The sequence below is a fragment of the Grus americana genome, chromosome 24 (assembly GCF_028858705.1).
Source record: "Grus americana isolate bGruAme1 chromosome 24, bGruAme1.mat, whole genome shotgun sequence".
NCBI lineage: Eukaryota > Metazoa > Chordata > Aves > Gruiformes > Gruidae > Grus > Grus americana.
The window spans coordinates 198,575-221,954 of record NC_072875.1 but is presented as its reverse complement, the minus strand read 5'-3'; the positions used below and the strand labels follow the sequence as shown (position 1 = coordinate 221,954).

Sequence of the window (23,380 nt, the reverse complement as noted above, 5' to 3'; positions counted from 1 at the left end):
GGTATGTCTCGTTTGTGACCCAGCGTGGGTACTGACTCCTCTCCAATCCCACCAGCCACTCCTGCATTAGCGTGCTCCTTCTTCCATCACGCCTAGCGTCTGGGAGTCTGGAGTAGCTTTTCCTTTGGGTTTCTTTCCCCTTGTTCACTAAGAATTTTTGTGTCTGATTTAATTTAGTCTATGCACCTGAGCTTTTTCTTTATCCTTGCCTTTTGCTTTCTTTTCTTCCTCTTCACTCGCCCTTTCCTGTTTCTGTGTAGCATGTTTAAAACTTTTCCGCGTTGCCCAGATGTAGGGGAATCTGTAATGAGCTCCCAAGCTGAAAGCAAAAGCTGTTTGCCTAAAACTTGTTCTTTACCGACATTGAAGAGTGTTGTACTAGAAACCTCAGAGATTCTTTGGGAAAAGTTTCAGTAACTTTTAAGGATTTGGGGGTTATTTTCTGTTGTGCCCAGGATTCTCCAGGCAATGTTTGTCACCCCATATAGGGATGTTCTCCAGAAGACGCTAAGACAAATTGCCTCGAGCAGGGATGTTACTGTGCACCATTTCAGTGACTTAGGGCTCTGTAGGTCCCTTCTCTCATGAAGTAATCTAACAACAAAGTGGGGCTGCTTTTTATTTTTTTCCAAACGAGAGCATCCACGTGAGAGTTTAATGTGCTGTAACTGGTGCACATCACCTTCAGATCTTAATTCATTTCAGCTTTCCTGAGTATCCGCGTGTTTCTTGACCTCTTCAAAATGGGCATGGTAGTGTTTCTTTGCTTCGTGGAGATATCGTGAGGATGAATATTTGAGAAACTCGCAGGTTGTGTTAGAGATGGTGGAGTTTACAGGAGGTCCCAGAAGGCTCAGTGCTCAAGGCAGAAGGTGGGCCTCTGGAAATCTCGGTGGTGTGGCTGAGCTGGTTCAGCTCTAAGCCTCAGAAGAGGCCGCTTGGCTTGGGCGCTGAAGTGCTGCGGTCACGCGTTCAGCTGCAGGGTGGATTCAGTGCAAGGCAGGCGGGCACAGGTGCTGGCTTGGGGTTGGAACAGGAGCCACTATGTACACAAGCAAAGAAAGAAAAAGCCGTTCTTTTCTGGTAACACATCGTCATTTTCTTAGCAAACAAGTAGACAAACTGGGATTAGATGAATTAGCACTTTGCTGCTAAGACGGATGGAAAAGGAGGGAAAACCGTGTCAGAGTCCAGGGAAACCAAAACATGAGTTTTGCTCCATCCAGAAGCCAGGGGAAGAAGTCGTCAGGGGAAAAAAAATGCAGTGAGCAGAGCACACTAAAGAGGAAAGGCAGGAAGACATTAATGTAACCTATTAAATTGCTGAAGGCTGAGTGGCAAAAAATAAATAAATAGAGGCTGTGTAGATTGATGGATATTGGATCTGAAGGGCTTCCACATCTGGTGTGGCAGCTCTTTAGCATCTCATTTCAGTGTGACTCAGCAGGAAAAGTTGTTTGTTCTAACGGTAAAGCAAAGAGATGAAAACAATCCTGAGGCACGGCAGTGAAGGGCTCGAGTGTCATTGCTTTATAATTGGATCAAACCCTTTTGTGTAGGTTAATACCTGGATCTTCTGCCACAGGGGTGAGGCTTCAATGTCACCTTTTCTCACCCTTGTTTCATCTTCTACTCAGCTTCTCTGTGATCACCTCGTGCTCTTTAGGCCGCACTCTCTTCCCTTGCACATCTGGACAGCGTGGGGGTAGGGAGGTGGTGACAAGTAGGCAGTGAGGTTTCCTACGGAGCATAGGATGCATAGAAAGCAGTGACTCTATAGGCCCGCTTGTTAGGGACAAATTGTTGCCTGATTTAGGTGCTCTGAATTGCCCTGTAGGTCCTGTCCCTCTCCATTGACTATAAAGGCTCCAAATGCAGTTTGAATCTTCCATCCACGTTGTGCTCAGCAGCGTAGCATTGACCTTGATCTTCATTTATCTTCATACATGCTTCCTTTAACATGCTGCTCCTTCTGGAGGTATCCATCTCCCAAAAGCTCTGTTAATAGTGCTCACTTGGCTTTTGTGATGCACTCATGTCAAGTTTCAGTGGCAGTAAGTAAAAAGGCTAAGGTGCTAAACGAGGGTTTCTGAAGTCTCCTGGCATATTAACTCTCTTTATTTGCCATGTGGTCTTGCAAAACCTTGAGGAGTCGCTTTATCTCTCTGTGCCTCTGTTCTTCATCCATCATAAGAGAATGAAAGTCATTCCACCTATCATTTGTCTGTCTCGTATCTTTAAAGGAATTGTCATATCTGGTATCTACATCCAGCATGGTAGGTCCTTGTCCTTGGATCCATCTTTTAGAGATTTGTAATAGTAACAATGGCTATTGATTTGTAACAGCAATAGAGCTCTTCATATTGGTGAAAGCAAAACTCTAGATCCCGTCACTACAGCGTTTTTCCCCCGCTTCTCACCTTGACACTGGGGATATGTCCAAGGCTATTTGCTAAGTCTGTGTATGCAATTAATCAGCTGGCTGGGGGAAGCCTGGAACTGGGGCCTGGCACTTATGTACTCCATCATTTGGTCTAAGCTGTGCATCCTCTGCAATGCACCGGTGTTTGCCAACCTGGGAAGAATCAGCGAGTGGTGCCAAAGCCCTAACATCCTTGAAATAGAGAGATGCTGAAAGAAAAGCAAATGCACTGTAAATGCAAAGATCCCAGGAAGAGTTGAGAAGAAAATGGTCGCTAGAGGCTTTAGAGGAGCCCCAAATTCCTTTAATCCTGAAGCACGCTGGAGTTTTCAAGAAATGCCCTCTGCAAGAGGCAAAGCGTCAGTTTTGGAAATGTTGCTCTCCTTAGATCACTGCCAATCAGTAAATCCCAAAGTATTGCAGAGTTGTGTGCATGCTGGAATAGCCTCGTCTGCCACTGAAATACAGCCACTTCTGGGGACGGAGCTCTGGGCTTTCACGGACATCTGTCTTGTAGGTACAGAACATGCTTATTGTGTGTGTGTGTGTGCGCGCGTGTGATCGGGAAAGCGTCCTGCATCGTCTGGGGCTCCGCAGCGGTTTCCTTTCCTGGCTCCCCATCCTGTGGCAGGCTCTTTCCCACACCGGTGGCTGCTGCCTGCCCTCGAACGCAGAGTCCCACTGCTGCATTGTGCGTTGCCATCTCTCAAATCCATGATTATAACTGTAAATCCTAGCAGACTTTCCCCATTTGTTTTTTTGGCGCCTTTTTTTTTTTTTTTTTTTTAAGCTTAGAATTTTACACATTGTTTCTTCCTTCCTCATTCTTTTTGTTTGCCTGGAAGTGGCACTTGGGGTTTGTGTGGTTATTTTTCTTGTGTTTATACTCTCCACTGACTTAATTAAGTTCTTGCTTGTTTCCTGGTCTCGCCAAGTTTACTGGCCCCACCAGGGCTTCCCAGTGCTCTCCTCCTAGAAACCACAGCTGCTGCTGGTCACCTGAGGCCATGAAAATGGGCAGAAAAACTTCCTCTTGAAACTCGACATTATGGAACAAAAGACAGACAGGAAAGCAATGTTCTCATCTTCGGTCAGTGTTTTTAGGCTGGTTTCCTAAGAAAGTAAGATTTAGGCACTTGACACAAGACTGACCTTGTGTGGATATGCGTATGTGTTCATCCAGTAGCTCGAATTTTGTGGCAAACTGCAGTCCACTTTGACAGACAGGCTTTTCAGAGATGCAGAAAGTCTGTGCTAGAGAGCACTGTTATGAATACCTCCTGCTGTGAGCAAAGCTTCAGGGGAAAGAAAAAAAGCATCCCACCACATCACGTACACGCGTGCAGAAACAGGCTCTTGGTGGCTGGAATTGCCCGTTTTCTTGCTGGAAGATTTGTGACACCCCCAGGAGGCTATTCCCTCCTGGTGCCCATTTGCTTCCGTGTGCCTTTGGTAGCAACATCCCTGGATGAGGTGTGCAGCTCTTGGGATGCCTTCAGTGAAAGGTGTCCCACCGTGCCTTCATGTCATTCCATTTTTGGCATTAGACTTTCACCTCCTTCCCTTTTCTGTCTGCAAAACCCTGCCCATGTGAGATGGAGAGCCCTTCTTATTCATTCTTCCAGCCTTTCCTGCTGGAGGCCTCGAGCATCCCTTTCTTTCAGAGCCATAATCATTTATTCCCTGCCTCAGCCCTGACCTTACACCTCAGGAAGGTTAAATCAGTCATTCCTCCTTCTCCCTGGTTTTCTCTCTTTGTTTTTGGAAAGTCTCTTGACAGGCTTTTCAGGCGATTAAGTAGGACTTATCTGGTTGCAAACACACTATTTGAATTCATAGATCAGGACTTTACCCATAACTGCAGAGAGCCTCAAGTCTGCGGCTGTGGAAGCCCGTAGGAGTTTCCCCGTTGGCTTTAAGGGAGCTCAGTTTGCCGCCCTGCTTGTGTACGAGAGGATGGCTGCAGATTGCATTAGCCAGCTCTGGACAGAGCATTTCCATTTCGGGAGCCCTTTCTTATCCCTTTGTGCTCTTTTGTTTCTGCCTTCATGCTAAGGATGTTTGCGGGCTGCCTTGTAGTGAGATTGGTATTCGGAAAAGCAGGTGATCTTTATCGGAAGAGCAGGACCTTGTCTCATTAGTGCATTTTCCTCCCCGCACGTGAAGCGGAGGAGTGAGAGGTGAGATGAGACCTGTCGTGCAGACGCCTGCTTTCAGAATGGCAGCTGAAGTGTGTTCCCCCCCCCGGCTCCTTTTTGGACAAACAGCCATCTCTGTTTCACGTGGGTGTGTGCGGAGGAGGGAAGAGGAGTCTGGCAGTGCCGTTACCTGCCTGGACCAGAGGGACGATGTTTGCTGGGGCACAAAGATGAACTGTCCCCACTGAGGCTTTGCATCCCAGCACTGTGACAGGTCCGGTGTGATTGACAGGTCGTCACCTTCTCAGGCTCAGGGAGGATGGCAGAGAAGTGTGACAGCATCATCTTATCTTCCTGGAAACTCCCCGTCTCAGAGAATTTTATTCTGATTTTATGTACACAAAGCAATTATTAAAGAAGAGAAAAGAGAGGCTGTGTTTCAAGCAGTAGAAACTAAAGCCCTCAGCTGTTTTTATCATGTCTCCCCATCTCTCTCTCTCTCTCCCCCCCCCCTGAATTCACTCTCTGGATAGCAGAAATGAGAGGGGAGCTCCATTTAAATGCAGATTTCAAATGTTGGCCAAGAGCAATAAATAGCCCTCTGCTACACTGATCAGACAAACATTATCAAGGCGCTTTGTGAAGGAGAGTTTATGGTTTTAGATTTTCTTTTTCCTTGATGAGATCCTCTTTACTCTCAGAGTAATAGCATATTGACAACTTTTTATTTTATTTTTAAGCAGCACTTCAGAGATTATAATGGAAACATAATCCCACCTGTTTCTCCACTGGAGCTATACTTGACAGCCCTGTAATGAGGAAGTCTGCAAATTTCTTATCCTTCACTGAACTGACAGCCTGAAGGGTTGATACCGTATTCAGCAGAGGAGAAATGTGCAAAATAAGGCAGTCCTGCAACCACTTTTAATCAACTGCCCCCTCAAATGAACCTGCAGCCTCGTGGCTTTGGAGCAGGTTTGGGCTTGATGAAGGCGGGAGCAGGTGCAGGTGGGTCTCTGCTGATAAGGGTGGTGCAGGTGGTGGGGGAGCAGCAGGCAGGAGCAAGGGGAGGTCTGGAGGGTCCCCATCTCATCTCATCTCATCTATCTCCTGAGGCTGGCGTTCCCGAGCAGCGCGCTGGTGTTTGAAGAGCGGTATGTTTTTCTGATGTGCCTAAGGGTTCCTGGGTTTGCGACTAAGGGCTGATCAGCTCCAGTGGCAGATGTTGGATCTTCTAGGGCTCTAAACCTGGTTGAACTGACGTTACAGTTCTTAATTTGAGAGTCCATTCATAATGGAAACATAGAGGCTTTGAGGACTGTGTTTACAGTATAAATCAGAAGAGGCTGTAGTTGTGATCTTAACCTGTCAGAGGAGACACCTGAGAAATATTGTGGATGGCTTTATATCTTTTTAACTTGGAGGTACGGGTTATGAACAGTGAAATATCATGTTTACTAAGCCAGTGCTTTGCTAAAGCTACATCTTCAAGAGAAGACTTGAGATGGCAATTGTGTTTCCGAGTATGGCTTTACATCTCAATGGTATGAAAAGCATCTGAGAAAATGTAGCGATACTTAATAGAGTTAACAGGGAAAGGTCAGCTGCACACTGTTTGTTGTAGCAGCGTATAAACCTCCCCATAACATCTGTTCCCTGTTATTGTTATAAAAACGCTACTTCATTAGATCTTGGTTGGATCATGAATTAAGTAGCGATACATAGTAAAACTTGCAATTGTATTCAGCTTGTCAGAGTGCACATGTTGTGAATCTGGCTGGTGGCGGGTAGCTCTCTGGGGAGCCACGTGGCTTGGGGGAATGGGAGAGCAGAGGCTTTCTGCTTTTTTAGCGCTGGTTGAATCCCAGCTGAGGGTGGAAAGGATTAAATTTCAGTGCTGTCTGTGAACTGGCTGGTGCGCTTGATAGGATGAGTTGCTGTGTCTCAGCCCAGCTCCGGGAAGACAGCTGCCTCCACCGCTGAAAGCACAAAAGCTGACAGCACTCCCTGTCCCCCCGTTCGTTGTTTTGGCAAAAAGGAGTAAGACGGAGTTGTTTGGGGTGAGAAATGAATGTCCTTCCTCCTCCTGGAGAAGCTTCTCCGGGGTAAGAGGAGAAAAGGCAGAAGAGTTTGAGCATCTGCCTTTCATACTGCTGCGTCCGTGCTGTGCTCGAGTAGAGTCAAAACGCCGCAGCCAGATGCCACCGCCTCCGGCTGTCCCTCTGCACGGGGACAACCACGTGTGCGCGAGCCGTGGGGCCGGGGCTGGTGGAGTTCAAGTCCAGGTCCTGTCTGGACAAGGCACTCGCAGATGTCCTGTGCGCTGTATCTCAACGGGGCAGGGCTTAGACAGGGTGTGTGCTAACGCACTTACACACGCGTGTATACACACGCACACGTGTCTCGTCAGAGAGCACCGATTCCTGCCTCCCCGCCCCCATCGGGTCTGTCTGCCTCTGAGGGCTGGAAAATCATGGAGGTGAGGATGACCTGGTGGAAAGTTATTGAAGTCTGTTTTTCTCAGAGGGCACCGTCACATCATCTTGCATTTCTTTTGCTACCAGTAATACCTTTTTTTCAGGTTCTTGCTGTTAAATCGTTAACTTTGAGTGTTGCGTTTAAAATTTGTGTTTGATGGAAATTTGCAATTCAAGTCACTTGTTGCTTGAAGCTTGAGCAACTGTAACCCAGCTATTTTCAATGCATATCCAAAGCGATAAACTCTTCTGCTTTGTAGCCTCTTGGGTTTGTGGGTTTTGTGTTAAGTATTAAGGAAAACCTGGGCATATTGAATAAAAAAAGAATTATTACTATATAAAGGATATTTACCTATTAGGATTGGAACATCCCATGGGAAAAGATGCTTCCAGCCAGTTCTTCCTGGGAAGAGCTCAGGCACTGCCAGTCCTTGCTGACTTCACTTAAGTTGTTTGACTCTCAGTCCCTGTGAAGTCCTCAGCAGCCCTGAATCGGGCGTCACGGACCCAGGTGCTCCTAACTCCCTCTGAAATATTTTTCTCATAATTCATAGAGAAGGCAGTCTAGATCGGAGACATTTATTATGATGGGGAAGATAGAAGTGATTTTTGAGGCCGACAAAGTTCAAAGACTTTGCTGTAAGTTTTCAGGATTAAAGATTTACTTGATGCGTCTTCCCATATTTAATAGACAGGAATAGATGAAAGGGAATTTCTATAAAAATTTTCGTTCATACTTAACGATGCCTCTATTAGATGAGCTTTGGCACTGTGTCCCAAGACATGAAGTTTTAAAATCAACCTTTTTTAAACATTAAGTGACCTTTTTCATCCACTAGCTTTAATAAATAAAGATTAGTTCAGCCTCATTACCTGGTCTGTTCTGGGGGGGCCGGTTTAATATTTGGTAAAACTGACTAGTGTCCCAAAATGCAAGTGAACAAATTTTGCTGGTTTTCTCTCACTAGCCCTTCAGGGAGATAGGAAGCGGCAATGTAGTTTGATTAGTGGCTCTAGGAGTGCCACCGCCACCTCCGTCCCGGGATTCAGCCTGTGTTCCTTTCTTTTCCAAACCCCGCCACTTTCTGTGAGCTCTTTCCCCTTCCTCGTGTATTTGCTTCCAAGGTGGGCTGCAAAGTTCAAATTCAGTCAGAGCTGCATAGGGAAGAGAGTTGTTTGGGGTTTGGTTTTTTTCCTCAGCTGTAGAGAAGTTTTCAAGATTTCAAAAAATAAGAATGGAAAATCCCATCCTGAATAGAGACAAAAAAACCCCAACTTTGTGCAAACATTTGTGCCTAGGAAATGATTTGAAATGCTTTGGCTTTGACTCTTTTATTTTTAAAATGTATTTAACTATGCATCAGTGGAAGTGAATTTTGTTTGAAAACAGCAATTGAAGAATATACTTGAAAATGTTGTCCGATTTAGTGATTTTGAAGCTTTAAATTAGAAAATAATGAATCTAAGAATGCTGACATACACTCGCCCACCACTGATCTTTAATTTTGCTATGTCAGCGCCTGGAATGTAAGAAGCATTTTGTGACGCTGATCAGATTCAGTACATTGCTTTACCCTTTCCTGGAAACAGGGCCACAGTGAAAAGTTTACACGCATCAAACAGTTTTGTATATGGGAAAGTGGAGCCTGTTCAGGACTTTATTCGCTGCTGCTTTCCTAGAAAAGTGGGGAGTTGAGCAAGCTGCCTGTTGGGGCACTTTATTCTCCCAGCTTCTTTGTAATTAAGAGCACTCATCAGCCATATCGATGTCTTAAAAAAAACTTGTGATCCATGCTCCTGGCCTTAGAGGAAAGCACAACCTTTTTTCTTCCATAATGAGATTAAGATTAAGTGCCCTAGCTTTGCAGATAATGATGGTGCTTGCGTGTTAGCGGAGCAGAGGAGATGGTGGCGCCTGAAGGACTGGGAGTGTTCGCCAAGACATCTGTGCATATCGTACAAGAAGTATTGCTGTGTGTTTCTTTGTCAGTACTTGGTTCAGTTTAGCTCCCATAAAACTGGGAAAAAGTAAGAAGAGGAGCAGTTCTTGAGTGGGTATCGTTGGGATATGAAGTAAATCAGGCTAGCACGGACCGCCTTTACTTCACCAGTGGATTTGGGTCTAGTTACCTTCACCAGCTGGGGTTAGGGCAGGACTGGAAAGCAGAGATGCTCTGCAGTTTTGACATGAGAGAAGAGATCCCGCTGGGATGAGCATAGCAGGGCTGAGAAAAGAGCCCTGAAATGCGATGCGGGTTGGTTGTTGAATTTGGAATATGCTTGGAGATTTGGGTTGGTTCAAAGCAAGTCTCGGGGTCAGGAAAGCCAAAGGAGCCTGGACCCAAGATGGGTTTATTCATTGGGCTGGGCTACGTCGGAGGCTCTGTGTGTCGGTGGCGATGAAGTGTGGTCAGCGCTTATGCAGCGGGGGGGTGTGATCAGGGCCTCCAAGGCACAAACCAGCCCTCTGAGGAACATGTTCTCAGTCCCACCTACAGCACAACATCACCGGGCTTCTCTAACAGTGGTCCCAGTTAGCTCTGTCTTCAAAATGTACGTACCCTTGGACTCTGCTCCCAGCCCTTGCTCTTAGGGAGGCAGGATAGCTCCCGTTTATAGCCGACATGCTTTACTTCGGATGCCAGCTGATCCACGTGTTTCATTCTGTTTTTTCTTATCTAAAAAAAAAACCAAACCCAACAACCAAAACCAAACCTGCCACTGCACAATGACACATTTCAAAGCTTCAACAAGGCACCTAGTTGCTGTAGTTAGTTCCCTCTTTCCCTGACACCCGAATCAGCAGAGCCCCACTAATCCCCGCTTTGCGAACCTACGTGGTGCGGGGCCTGATTTGGCACTGAGCTGCGACTTCGTCTACACCCGAGCAGTTCTGAATGGCATCGCTCCCTTTGGAGTGATTTTTGGGAAGGGAAGATAAGCATTGGTGCCTTACTAATATACATGACAAAAACCAATGCTGCTTTTTGCTAGGTACGACGGAATAGCTGCGTTCTGGGAGCAGACCTCCTATTAGCGAGGATAAACCCTCTGGGGTGCAGAAGTTGTGCCAGCTCATAATGAAACGCTGTGGTTAATGCTTGACTCTGATTTCTTTTTGCCTTCCGTCAAGAAAATAAAAATAATACCCCACACTATCTCCCTCTGCCTAACACAGATTTGAGTGGGCAGGCCCAGGAGCTGAGTTCAAGAGTCAAGTGCTTTCTGTTTGAAAAATATTTGTCCCTTTCCACCCACGGCTGCCCACGTGCTTCCTGAAATATTCCAGCTATCAGCACCGTACCAACGCTTTCTCAAACAAGCGAACCAGGGCTATCTGGGGACGTTCTTTCTCTGTTGAGATGTGAGGCAGTGCCTGGGTCCTGGCTACTTGGGGCTGCACAGTTAGTTGGATGTCCCTCTCTCGGAGCACCCAGGATGAGTGGCAGATGCCTGTGCTGCAGTGGGTGCTGGGCACTGCCAGGACCCCAGCAACGTAGGCGGCCGTGTCGTGCTGCAGCGTGCCGGCAGGTAACGCAGCTGCTGCTGCAGAGATTTCACCACCCACGTGTCTGGCAAGACCTGGGAGGTGGGCGAAGCGGCGGGAAAGGCCGCGCGTGGGAGGGAGGATGCGCTAACAATAGCGGCGGCAGGAGCAGAAGAGCCAACGCGGCGGTCGTTTGCGTGGCACCAGCCATCCCAGGGGGTGCGGGGAGCCGGGCTGGGTCCCTGCCAAGCCTAATCGCTGCCAATGCCTTTGCTCCCACAGCTGCCATCCTGGATGACCCCATGGAGTGCAGCAGAGGGGAGAGGCTCTCCATCACCCTGGCCAAGAACCGCATCAACCGCGCGCCCGAGCGGGTGGGTAAAGCCAAAGTGGAGGTGGACATTTTTGAGCTGCTGCGAGACAGCGAGTATGAGACGGCAGAAACCAGTAAGTACCCCTCCACGTAGCTGGTCCTTCCCCAGTCCTTCTCTCTGCTGGCTCTCAGGAGGTGTCTGGCACGCTGCGACTGCTACGGACGATAATTGCGTGGTAGCCAAGGAAGGTACGCAGGGTAAAAAGCACCTCTCTGCTCCTCTGTCAGCACTTGAGAGATCAACGCGTGCTAGCGTGAAAGCGGGTCTCTGCAAAGCCCCAGGCCCGTCCTGGCTGCCCGAGCGCAGTCAGGTTTGTTGCAGGGGTTTGGTACGGTCCGGGCGTGGGCGCAGCATCCCCTCGGGACCTGCGTGGGACCTTCAGCAGCACCCGCGCTGTGTTCGGCGCCAGCCACGCGTTTGCAAGGGCTGGCCCTGCCTGAGTGCAGCCACCGCGGGGGCACAGGGGCGCCTAAGGGGAGGTTAGGCTCGGAGGGTGAGTGCTGGGACCGGTTTTGATTTGAGGGTTTAGCGTGGTGTTGTGAGGTGAGCTCTGGCATGGACTGAGAGGGTGTGGGTCCCCCATAAGCTTTGCCGCCATTCGGCTCAGTGGCTTGGGACAAATTATTTTCTTTAATCTGTAAACAGAGGTAACGATACGGGAGGAGATGCTCCTTTGCAAAGTACTTAACTGTGTGCAAATAAGAGACTCTGGGCAAGCTCAGTGCAATTAAGTTATTTTTAAAACCCCACGCAATGCCGTGTGTCAGCAAACATGATAGCTCTTTCAGTGCTTTAGATTGGCAGTGGATTTGTTTACACAAAGTGAAGTTTTCAAGTGATGTTTAAAATTGTGTGGATTAAAAAGAGCTAATTTTGAAAGAGCAGTATACTTCCCACGTTGCTTTAAAGTCCCTTAATGCAAGCAGATCTCTACTATAGGCGTTCCTCTAGATGCCCAACGTGTCAACCACATGCTCATGAGTAAAAAAATAAATTGATGGTCAGTGTCCCACAGACCTCTCAGGAGAGCCTGAGTGAAAGAAACCGAAAAAAAGCTATAATAGCTACTTCCTGTAAGAGGGAGAATCCTTTGGAATAGGGTAGATTCCCTTTAGAATAATTTTTAAGATGACCTTTAGAGTTCAGGGGAGGACTGTAATTTTTTATTACAAGCTGGCTTGAAAAAGCTGGAGAACCCATTTTAAATGATAGGGATTTTAGACTCGTTTCCCTGCGGTTCTCTATTCCAAGCCTGTGTAATCTGCAGGGTATCCCCAAAAGGTCTGGTAGTGTGTTGCGGTCTGGAGTGGGCTGGTTTTTCCACACAGCTTTGGTCTTTATCCTGCACAGCAGTGAGCATCCCTGTGGCTGGGAGTCCCCGTGGAGCTCAGGAGCAGGTCTCTGGGTAACCGGCAGAACGGGCTCAACAGGCCTGCAGGATCAGCAGATAGCTCCTTCATTTCCTGAATTAGCGTTTGCATTATTTATAGAAGCGCTCAGTTAATAAAGTGCATTTCAGCAAGTACCTGTATGTCTATTTATAGAGCCTGTCACCCATGAGGCAGTCTAGATTAAGATCATCACATGCAGCATCACAGGGAGTGTTTTAAACAGCAGTTCTCTGCCTTTTTGCATCCCTCCTCTCTTTTAAATTTTCTTGGTCTTCGCCATCTCTTCAGGGTCGTGCGCATCCTGTTTACCCACATTTGGCACAGCAATAGGGCAAATCCAGTCTTGCTGGCCGGGTCATGCAGAAGCGATGGGGACTGCCTGTGTTTCCAAGTGCATTCCCAGTTTGCCCCTGAAAGTATCCCAAATCTCCCAACAAGCCTCTTAGGAAATGAGAAAATTGCTTGCTTCAGCCTTCTGTGTCTTTGAAAGAACCAGTAGCACTTTTAGTTCCATTCTTTTCCCCTTTCTCATAAATCTTCTGCATGTAGCAGCGTTTCTGGTGTTTAACTTTGCTCGGGAAACAGGCTCGATTGCCAAGTGACCCCAGAGCTGCGGTAAAGATCGTGAGCGGGATTTCTTTCTCACTTGCACCTCTGTAATGCTGCTCAGACATCTTTCTGCTGGAATATTTTTTAAGCAGAAGAATACTAATTTGCTGGGAGTGAAGTATTATGCAAGAAATTGTTGATTTCAGCAAACGTGGTGTTTGGGGAAAACATGGAAATGGGCTAAGTGAGGAAGAGGTAATCTTCCATTTCAAATTTTCACCTCAGGGTGATTTTCTTTGTTTTCTTTACTTTGACTTAAAGAATGTAAAAAGTAGAAAACGGAGAAAACTGATTTGATTTTGGTGAAGTGAGTATTCACGTAATTTTGCAATATGTTATTTGCCTTTTCTTCAGAGGGAAAAATGTCTTGAAGCATTTCTTACAAAAGGAAAAATCTGGATTCTGCATGGCTCTGCTATTAATGTCACTGAAGTTACTCTTGATTTATACTGGTAGCAGAGGAGAATCAGATCCTTTAACTTAAATTTCAAGGCTTTCATGGCTTTCAGATGTCTGACTTCTCAGCTTTAAAACGGCATTGATATTTGTTATCGCACGTAATATTAATAAAAGCAGTTTAGATGTTTTAACTTATGACTGCAAAGCTGTTATACATCTGTTTAATACTGTTCTCAAATTTCACACCCTTTGAATCACCCTTAAATATCACAGCTAGCATGCTTAGCTGACTGATCTAGGAATGCTGTGATTACACCCCATCAGTGATATTCCGTGTACAATTAGAGCTTCAAGAGAAGAAAGACTTTTTGAGGGTTAGTTTTTATTTTAGCGTTGAGATATTTTTCTCTCTTTTTTTCCTCCTGACTGACTCAGGCATCTTACTGTTAGGGGGGCCACAAAATCACAATTGCTATAGCAGGTAAAATATGAGTCAGTCTTAATCACATTCATGCATGGTTTACCATTTCAGCTTTATATATGAATGAAGAGAAACATTGACTGTTCCTGTATGCAACGTCTGTAAAGTCCTGTGTTTTGAAATGAGTTTGCAGTGAGAGGTTACGGATAGAGCTTGTTTTGCCGTTGTAAGTAAAGCCTGTTCTCTCTTTGTGTTTGATGTTTCAGCTCCTTTTATGGAGATCCAAAATGACTTGTTTAATCCTGTCTTTATCTAAAACACCTTATTCCTTTTGATGTCCAGGGAGGGACAGATTTTCCGCTTGTCACCCTGTCCCCTATCGTCTCATCAGTCTTTAAGCATCTTTCTGTGGTTAATCCAAACATCTCTGGGCAGGTCAGCAGAGTGAGCGAGCAACTGGAGGATTTTTAATGTTTATTTATTCACACCAATATTTCAAAGTGACATTGGCTCAAATGTGCTATTAGCTGTCCCACCATTTTTATGCTCCTGTTGGATTTCACATTTAAGCCCTCTCTGGCTGTGGGTTCCTGTTACGAAGGGCAAGGGATGCTGCAGGGAGCAGCCTTGGAGCCGTGGTGCAGGATGCACTCTGTAAAACGCCGTCTGTTTATGCGCTTGGTGTTTCCTGTACGAGAATCCCGTCCTGACCAGTTGAGCCTTTTCTCCCTGTGGAGACTAACAGCATCAGGTAGTGTTCTGAAATAGGAAATGTGTTTGAATTACAAGAGAAGCAGCTTTCCGAACGTGGTCAAAACCTTTGCCTCGGGCACCTCCACCTTGTTTCCATTCATTTTCCTTAATTTTAGTGGATGTTTCACCCTTGGAGTGATATGCCAGGTCTTCTTCTTCTGACAGTTGTTGCAACTCTGTTGCTATGACTACTTAACCCACTTTTTGTTCTCGGTACCAGAGATGAGAAGAAAAGTGCTCGCCAAACTTTCCCCTGCATGCACAACAAAATTCCCCCCGGTACTTTTGCCCTCATGACCTGTTGACAAAGAAGACTTGGAATAGCTTCTTCCTCCTCGATGCTGAGTTGCAGAGCACCTGAAGGGTCTGCTGCAGCTGAGAGGGACCGATGAGTGCCGCTGAGATGGCACACGGGGGTTTTCAAATTGCTGGTGCTCTTATTTAAAAGGATCTTCTGAAGAGGTGTAAGCGCCCGTAAATTTTTAAGCACGGAGGAGAAGCAAGTTCTGGATTCCTTTGAAGATGCCGTAGAAAAAAATATCACTCGTTCTGCAGCGGATTGAGATGGTGGAGGGTGAGAGAGCATGGAAGGAAGAAAAACCCAAGAGAAGATGTTTGCATATCATTGGCACTTTCTGTAAGGAGTCAGAGCAATCAGTATGTACGGGGACCTAACAGTAAGTGGAGTTTTTCCTTCGAGTGTCACTTGAATAGAACTAAAATCAGTTCCCCAAAGTGACAAACTAAGTCCTCAGCTTTTGGCCTCATATTCCAGTCACGAGGCTACGGAGAGTTACGAAGTCTAAGGCCAGAGATGACCACCTCGATTAGGTGATCTTAGCTTCTGCAGAAAACAGACTGTAGACATTCACTTGCTGAACGCCACGCTCGGCCCCATAACTCGCTGTTCGAAACTCCCCCTCGAGCACAGTATAAGCTCTTATTTCACATCCAGTCTTGATTTAAAGACTTGAAGTTGGTAGAAAACCTGTCTCTGATATGTAGTACGACGGTTTTGGTGATGAATTCCCTTCACTACAAAAATTATGTTCTGGTTTGAAATTTCCTAGCTCTTTTTTTTTCCAGCTGCTGAATCTAGGTAACTTTTTACAACCATTACAAAAGCTTGTGTGAGATGCGAGCCAGGGACCTGCAGAGAGGATGGTGCTCTGAAACACACCGGCCATTTGATACTGAAGAGGCACTATCGTTACGATCACAGCTTCGTGATCAGGTGGTCCAGTTTTTACATGTGAAAACGTGAGCTTGCTCTCGCCAGAACTGATAAGTAGCTGCGGTGCCTCCTTTCTCCCCCGTGGTATCCTCTTTCTTCAGAAAGCAGTCGCTTGATGCCAGCTGAGCAAATGCGGCTCTGTCTGTGCGGGGAGGAAGGAGCCGAGTGCGTGGTGATGCCGAGGCAGGTCTGGTATTTCAGAAAAAGCCGTGGCCAGCACGTGTTCAGGCGAGCCTTTCGGAGTCCGGGGATCGAGGCGCGAGGGGCTCTCGCCTTCTGTTCGCGAGGCTCCGGAGGAGCGTTTCTGAGTGGTGTGGCTGATTGGGATGGCAGCGGGGAGGTGACAGCAGCTGGGGTAGTCCTTGGAGTGTCATTTGGCTAAATTTGTGCTGTGAATTAAAAGGACAAAAGGTTGCAGTTTAACCCGGGAAACTTGAGGGAAGAGATTTAACTTCTTCATTTTTTCAGGGCCTTTTTATTGTTCTGCTAACCTTGGTGGCATGGAGCCAGAAGATTAACTACTGCCAGAAAAAAAACCCCACCAAAAACCAAATGAAAACCAGTAATACAATCCTTATTATTACCACTGAGCTCTGCAGAGGGTGAGGGAAGAAATTCTTACAAGTTTGTCTGCTGCTAGATGATGCTTTGCAGCTAGGTCACTGCTGTGTTTAGCATCTTCCATAAACTTTGGTTAGTGTTTTATCTTGGAGCAAAGCAGATGGGGCCAAAAAGGGATGTTGTGAGAGAGAGAGAGAGAGAGAGACCCCAGATCTGAGTCAGAGGTGAGGATACCAGGGTTTTGGGGAGAGTTCAGGTGGAATTGAGAAAGGCTGGGGAAAGGAGGCTGTCACAGGCAGGGTGACAGTGCTTCAGAGGGAATAGAGGGATTTGGGTGCAGATAAAAGGCAGGGAGCGTGTTATGTGAAGGAGATGATACTGTGTCCTTAGTAAGGTGCAGCAGGCACTGTAAGTATGACTGTCAGCTGGAAATTGAGGATGAAGTCTAACGCATGTTTCCTCTCTCTCTGGTGCCCGCAGTGTGCCAGATTCTCCCAAAAGGGGTGGTAGGCGTCCTGGGACCTTCCTCAAGCCCAGCCTCGAGCTCTATTATCAGCAATATCTGTGGGGAGAAAGAGGTAAGTGGAAACATTCCATGCTGGAGTACGTCTGTGCCCTTGCGCCGACTCACTTGGCCCCAACGCCCTCGTGCCCAGGGCTGGGAGGGTAACGCGGGAGCCCTGGCTCCTTCCTCCCGTGTTTCACGGCAGGCCTGGGGTGAGAGCGGAGTCGCCCGCTGTGGGTAAGGGACGCCGCAGAGATCCCGAACCATTCCCCAGCCCCCACCTCCTGCATGTTGACCTTCAAACTGAAGATGCTCTCGGTGGGCTCTGGTCGCAGCAGTGCTCCCCGCTCCCTGGGCTCCTTGGGAACACAGCATTTTGCTGGTGATTTAGTAAGTACGGATTAGGTTTTTAATTTACCACTGTATGAGCAGCAATGCCTCCTGCGCAGATCCCATGCAGAAGGACTTTCTGCAGCCTTGAAGGGTTTCGTTTGAGACTGTCGTGTCTATGCCAAGTCCTGGCTACAGCCGCACAGCTCGCTGCAGCTTCCAGCTCTGCCTTACGCTGCCTTCTTCCTCGCCTGGGTCTGCCTCTTGCAGTTCTTGTTCAAGTCTGGTGCTCTGGTTCTCAGGCATCGTTTCTGTGTACGCACACCTCTCCTTTCCACCCGGCTCCCCAAACCCTCTCCAGCTGATGTCCACGTGCCTCATCATCCCCAGCGTATTCCGTCCTCGTGTCCCAGCCGCAAGGCAGAGCAGGGATGTTGCCTCCATTAGACAGGGGCAGTGAGGTACCTGCCCGCGGTACTCCAGGACATCCTTGGCAAAGATTACTTGCTGTAGTCATCTTACCTGCCATGTTGTCCTTCCCATGCTCTGCCATGGCTTCTAATGAGCAGAGTTGACAGCTTGGTTTATTGCCCCTTCTCCTAATGCACATGTTCTTGCAGCTTCTTCCTTTTCCATTTCCTCTCTCTTTTCTGCCTACCTTGTCCTTGTTTTCATCTGTCTCGCCTTTTACTTCAGCTTCATTCAGGCGCAACACCGATGCGAACCATGTCCCCACTGACTGAGGGGTGCAAAAACCTCAGCTTTCCCTGGCAGATGCACATCTTGGCCAAAGTTCCTGGGTATGATGTGACTTTGTGCACACACTTGGAAAGCTGCACCCGTTTCTGTTTGCTGCTGTTCCATCAATGCAAACCTTTTTTATCTATGTCCAGACTATGTGCCTGATTTAATATTTTATAAGCCTTGAACCATCTTACGCTGATCTGGCTCTGCTCTCAGGAAAAGAAATTGAGTTCTCTTCTCATAGTTCATCCCTTTAAAGCCAGATAACATCTCTCAGCCATTTAGTGGACTCTCTCTGGAGCCCATTCTCCAAGGAGGGGAGTGCCTGGAACTGAGCACCGTAAATAACTTGCATTCACAAATGACTGCTTTGCTTTGTTCCCTGAGAATCAGAAGCGTTGAAGAGATGGAAGAGATCTTTTAGACCTAGTGCTCTGGGCTACAGCAGGATGGGTCTCTTGAGAGTATTTTGTAGTGCTTTCTCCAGTTAAATGTCCCAGACATGTGCTCCGTCCCAGGCAAAGGCAGCTCTGCAGTAATGGATTACAAGTGTTTTTCCCCTGAAATTCATATTCAGTCTGAGTCTCTGATCTAAGTCTCTTAATTTTTTTCCAGAAATGAAAGGTGAGTGCTAGTGCACTTCTAAGGTATTTGATTCTCAAGCTTGATCTCGGCTGCCCTCCTAGTGATGTAAACCTGCAGTAACTCCCTGTGATTTATATCACAGTAGCATCAGTTGGTGCCGCTGTCTTAAACGTGCTGCAGCAACCCAGCCAGAGCCGTTGTACTTACAGCCACCCGTCAGGTAAAGAAGAGTGTCCCTGTGCCTGACGTTCACCTGCGGTGAAACTGGGGGATGAACCTGTGTCTCCCGCATTACCCCTTGGCCCAAAGATTTCCTTCCCTCCTGTCCGGGGAGGGGGGCTGCACTGGGGCAGAGCTCTTGGAAGGGAGAGGAGGGCTCCAGGACCGAGCGCGAGGTCTGAACCAGGGCCGTGCTCGGCTCTGGGAGCTTGCAGGAGCTGCTGTGGTGGTGGTGGTTTGCCTTCACCTCTGTTTGCATCTCTCTCCTCTCTGGTAGCAGTTGTTGCTGCAAGTCTCAGACTCCATCTGGCTCCCGAGAGTGATCAGCACGCTTGTACTGGTGCTGCCCTGTCTGCTCTGGTTAGAGGAATTTGCCTTTTGCTTACAGTCTGCTTCTCTCGCTGTTAACAGAGCCCGCGATGAGGGCTGCAGAGTGAAATCAAGGCAGATAGCAGCTGATTACTCTTTAACTTTCCTGTTGCTAACCAAACAGCTTATGCTGTCAGTAAAGCAGCCATCACAACCTACTAATAGCCTTTCCCAAGAGGAGAGGGATGGGAGGCATGGGATGATAGCTTCTGGAAGGACTAATAATGGAGGAAAAGAGGACCTGACACTCCTCTAATGAAGCTGAAGCAGATGTTTCCTTTTCTCTGTCTTCTGTCTTTTCCAAATAATTGACTCAGCAAAAGGAAAACAATATTCCTTCTCGTTATTCAGCTGAACCCCCGGTGTCTGAGCTTCATCTGTCTGCCCACCCATTCCCTCTCCGCCAGGTGTGCAGCAGAGCTGCCTCAGAGGGAGCCCTCGGGCTGTCCCCCGGTGTGGCTTCCCTGCTCCCCCACTTCCCTGGGAAACGGCATCCCGCTCCTGCCTCCTGCTCCGCTCTATTAATGACAAGCGCAGCATTATTAGGACTCGCAGTTACGGTCCCGTTGGAGCTTGCCCGCCGTATGGCCACCTGTTACCTCTCCGTTGATCAAAAAAGCCCAAAGCTTCTGGCTGCTGCATCTGTTCCTCTCTCTCCTGAGCCTTGCCAGTGCAGGGTCATCTTGTTCTTCCTTTCATCTCTTCTAATTACCTGACAACACATCTGTATCGCAGACAGAGGTGGATTTGCAGCACTTCATCCGTCTAGCACACAGCAAAGGTCTGGGGGTCTCCAGCATGGGCTGTGTAACTCCCTGCCTGCAAGCAAAGCGTCTTCCGTATTTAGCCAGGCAGCGAGCCCGAAATGAAGTGTGGGCCGAGTTACAATTAGTGCCCGAGCTAATTAGGTTGAACTCATCCGGAATGGTTTCCTGTGCTGTAATCACAGCCCCCGTTGCCTTTCTCTGAGTGGCTCAGCAAGACTTTTCCTGATCCACTCCTCCCCGTGGCTTCTTGTTGCTGCGTTAATTATTTTCCTCTGCTATTGCACAAATCCCACCCTCCTCTCTTCACTCCGGTGATGCTTCTGCAGTTTTATTGGGATATTTCACTTTCTGCCTGCTGTGCATTTCACACCAAAGGTCCTTTATGGTAGATTTACTTGTTTGTATTTCTCTTTCCTCTTTAATCGTGTTTTCTTTCCCCTCCTCCCCACTTAGGTTCCTCACTTCAAAGTGGCGCCAGAGGAATTCCTGAAGCTGCAGCTCCAGCGGTTCACCACCCTCAACCTCCACCCCAGCAACACCGATATCAGCGTGGCCGTGGCAGGAATCCTGAATTTCTTTAACTGCACCACTGCCTGCCTCATCTGTGCCAAAGCTGAATGTAAGTCACTGCCAGGCTGGGCTCAGCCGCCCCTCTGCTCCCACTGCCTGTTGCGTTCCAAGGTGTTTGCTTTGCCTGGTTGTGGTGGCAAGGTCTCTTCTGTTGGCAACAGGGAGGCGCTCAGTCAGAGCACCCCGAAATAGCGGAGACCTGCAGGGCAGCTTTTCCACCCTCTTGCCCCGTGGAGGTGTTTGCAGCGTTTGTGAGAGGAGGAAAGGGGATGGGGAGAGACTTGCCTGCCTTCTGTTTGACAATCTGAAGAGCGTTTTGCTTGCACAGATGGGGTTTTGAAGTGAAAAAAAGGCTTAGGCTTGTTTCTGGAGATTATTTTAGGCAAGTAGAGCTTTTTGAAATATGTCTTTCCCAAACCCACGTGCAGTTTGTGGCCTAAAAGCAGGACTTGATTAATAGTCAATACGCTGCACGCCCTCTTGGGCTCTGCAGCCATACATCTGCTGGTAATTGTGCATCTGGATGCTGGACCATTCACCTTAGCAAGGCCATATTCATCTCTGCATAACTCTCCTAACGTGGCAGGAGCAGGCTCTGCATCGTGGTGGTTAGAGTAAAGCGTGTCCTGTGTTTTTAAGGTCAGCCTGTAGGTAGGTAGCTGGTGTATAGTAGCCACTTATATTTTCCTTTTGTTATCCTGTAGCTGGATTCATTAGCACTAGAGTTTACTATAGAAACAAGCCTAGAAGAGGGGCTTTGAAAAGGCCCGTGGATTCGGTGATAGCTTTGGGGATACTGGCGAGAGCTTAGCAGTCTCTGACCATGGGGCCAGGTACAAAGGAAAGGCAGCACGCTTTCCAGCTAGCCCTGGGCAAACTTTGCGCCGCCAGCTGTGCTAGTAACGCAGTGTTGTGGCAGACTCTGCACAGGGACAGAAGGAATGAGAGTGTCTTTGCCTTTTCTTTTTGCTTTACGGACCCCAAGGAGACAGCAGCCTCAGATGATGTGAGTAAATTGCCTTCAGTAGGCGTGCTCAGATTTACCCCAGCAGAGGACCTGACCGTAAATTACGCAATTAAAATCACGCACATGATCTCTTGCATTACTTCTAGTGCTGGAATTTTTCATTGTCTAACCTCAAGACATAAATAAACCCCCAAAAAACACAGAAGAGAAGATAATTAGGTTTTCTCACCTGCTGTGCAGCATGCTCACAGCTCTGTCCTCACCCTGCTGCCAGGCACGGAGCACACATACACGTCAGCACGCTGCTGTACGCCCCTGCCCTTCTCCGCAGTTACGTACCAAAACGTGCAGGTGCCTCCCATTGAATGCAGCCTGGTATTAACATCATTCTTCGTTTAACTGGATCAAAACCTTGGGAACCAAATAGCTCGCATTAAAATAACACTCTCTTAATTGAATCAATCCAGTTTATTTTACTCCGGTATTCGTGGATCACTTAATATTTAGGATGTGCTGCACAACCCGAGTCCTTCCCAGACCCAGGGAAGCAGTGGGACAGGTGCCTTTCACACAACCCGCCCTTTGTGCTCGGTAAGGACCCTGTCTGAGCTGGGCTTGAAGCACAACGTGGTCTGACTGTAACAGAGTGCAGAAGAGGCATAATTCAGTCTCATGTAGGAGCACAAGCCCTCATTTTCCCTTAGGACAAGGAGTGCTCCTAACCACAGTCCTTAAACAACTAATGTGAGGCACTTCGGGCTTTCGGAAGGTTCCCTGGAGGCAAATAAGGGGAGCATATGAGCTGTCTGCTCATCAGTGAGGAAATTCTGTTTTGAGGGATGTTATTATTTAGATCCCAGGAGGGAAAGTCATAGCTGTTTTGGTTTAAATACAAGGCTGTGTGATGGGACTCCTGGGTCCTATCCCATCACGCTCACACTGTCGCTGTAAGGAGTCCCATCCTTCCTCTAGGGACTGATTGTAATTTCTTCTGGCAGGAGCAGAAAATGACCCTCAAAGTCAATGAGTTTAGGCCAGCCTAAGTGTAACGCAATGGTGAATAGCATAAGATGATGTGACTCAGTTTCTCTGTGGTGTGGAATAATTAGCTTGCTTGTGAAGTGCTCTGAAGTCCTAACATGGAAGGCTTTGTGCGATTCCGCAGAAACCTTAATCCGAAAAGGCAACCGCAGACAAATACGGGGGTGCACAGGCATCATAGGAGCTACTCTGTAAGCTCTGATTGTCAGAGGGAAGGAAATAACACCCACTGTTCAGGAAGGGAGACCAGGGCACTGAGGTCAAAAAGCTTGTGCATGCCCTAGGGCCAGCGGGAGAAGTTTGAGGCAACGTTGTTGGACGTAAGAGTGAGGCTGGGTGATGGGAATCACCATTTCTCTTCCCAACCAACAGGGTCAAGGATTGCATCAGCACAGACCCAGTGCAACGGAAGTGCTGGTCCCCTGGGCCTCGGTCAGTGGAGCTCGGAGAGGAGGAGCCTGTCTCCTTCTCTCCAGTAGCCTCACGGGCAAGAGCCACGAACAGGGATGTGGGATGCCACAAAAGCCTCCGGGTCCTGCCTTTCCCGCTTCCCAGGGGCGTTCCCTGGCAGCGGGCTGTAAGGTGTGCCAGGTGCTCTGGAGGGGAGGCCACGTCTGCAGAGAGCTTGGGGGTGGGCTGCTCCTGCCAGCTCCAAATGCTCGCCCATGAAAAGGAAAAATAGCATAAGCAAGGTCAGGACTTCCCACTGGCCTGCCTCAGCGTGTACCTACGGTCCCCATAGGACCGTTCAAACAGCACGTGCCTGATGCAGCCTCTCTGCGCGCGGTGTTCCTCGCTTTAGTACTTCACAGTTGCCAGGAGGGGGTCTACAAGCCCTTGCTCGTGTTCGGCCTGCGGAGCAGCTGTCTGAAGTGCCGGTCTGTCAGCAGCAGCATCTCACATCCTCTCGTCATCAGACAAAGGGGAATCTCTTCAGATAATACAGACTTCCCTCCACACAGCAAGAGGAGCTGCAAGCAGGAGGCCTGATGAGGCTACAGGTGGGATCTAACGTGC

General features: G+C 48.0%; 1 protein-coding gene across 5 annotated transcripts in view; it reads left to right on the top strand.

Annotated features, from left to right (window-relative positions):
* Positions 1-23,380, top strand: part of GRIK4 (glutamate ionotropic receptor kainate type subunit 4) — a 207,195-nt gene that overhangs the window by 119,586 nt on the left and 64,229 nt on the right. For 2 of the 5 annotated variants that reach the window (XR_008574079.1, XM_054803100.1), the window contains exons 3-5: positions 10,807-10,971; positions 16,747-16,844; positions 20,239-20,404. Coding sequence is in view for 4 of the 5 variants with exons in the window: in XM_054803100.1 (XP_054659075.1) it covers positions 10,807-10,971; positions 16,747-16,844; positions 20,239-20,404 (429 nt within the window). In the remaining variant the exon portion in view is untranslated. Of the gene's footprint in view, positions 1-10,412; positions 10,569-10,806; positions 10,972-13,829; positions 16,845-20,238; positions 20,405-23,380 lie in introns of those variants that run through there. The other 3 variants (XM_054803101.1, XM_054803102.1, XM_054803103.1) reach the window with 3 other exon arrangements.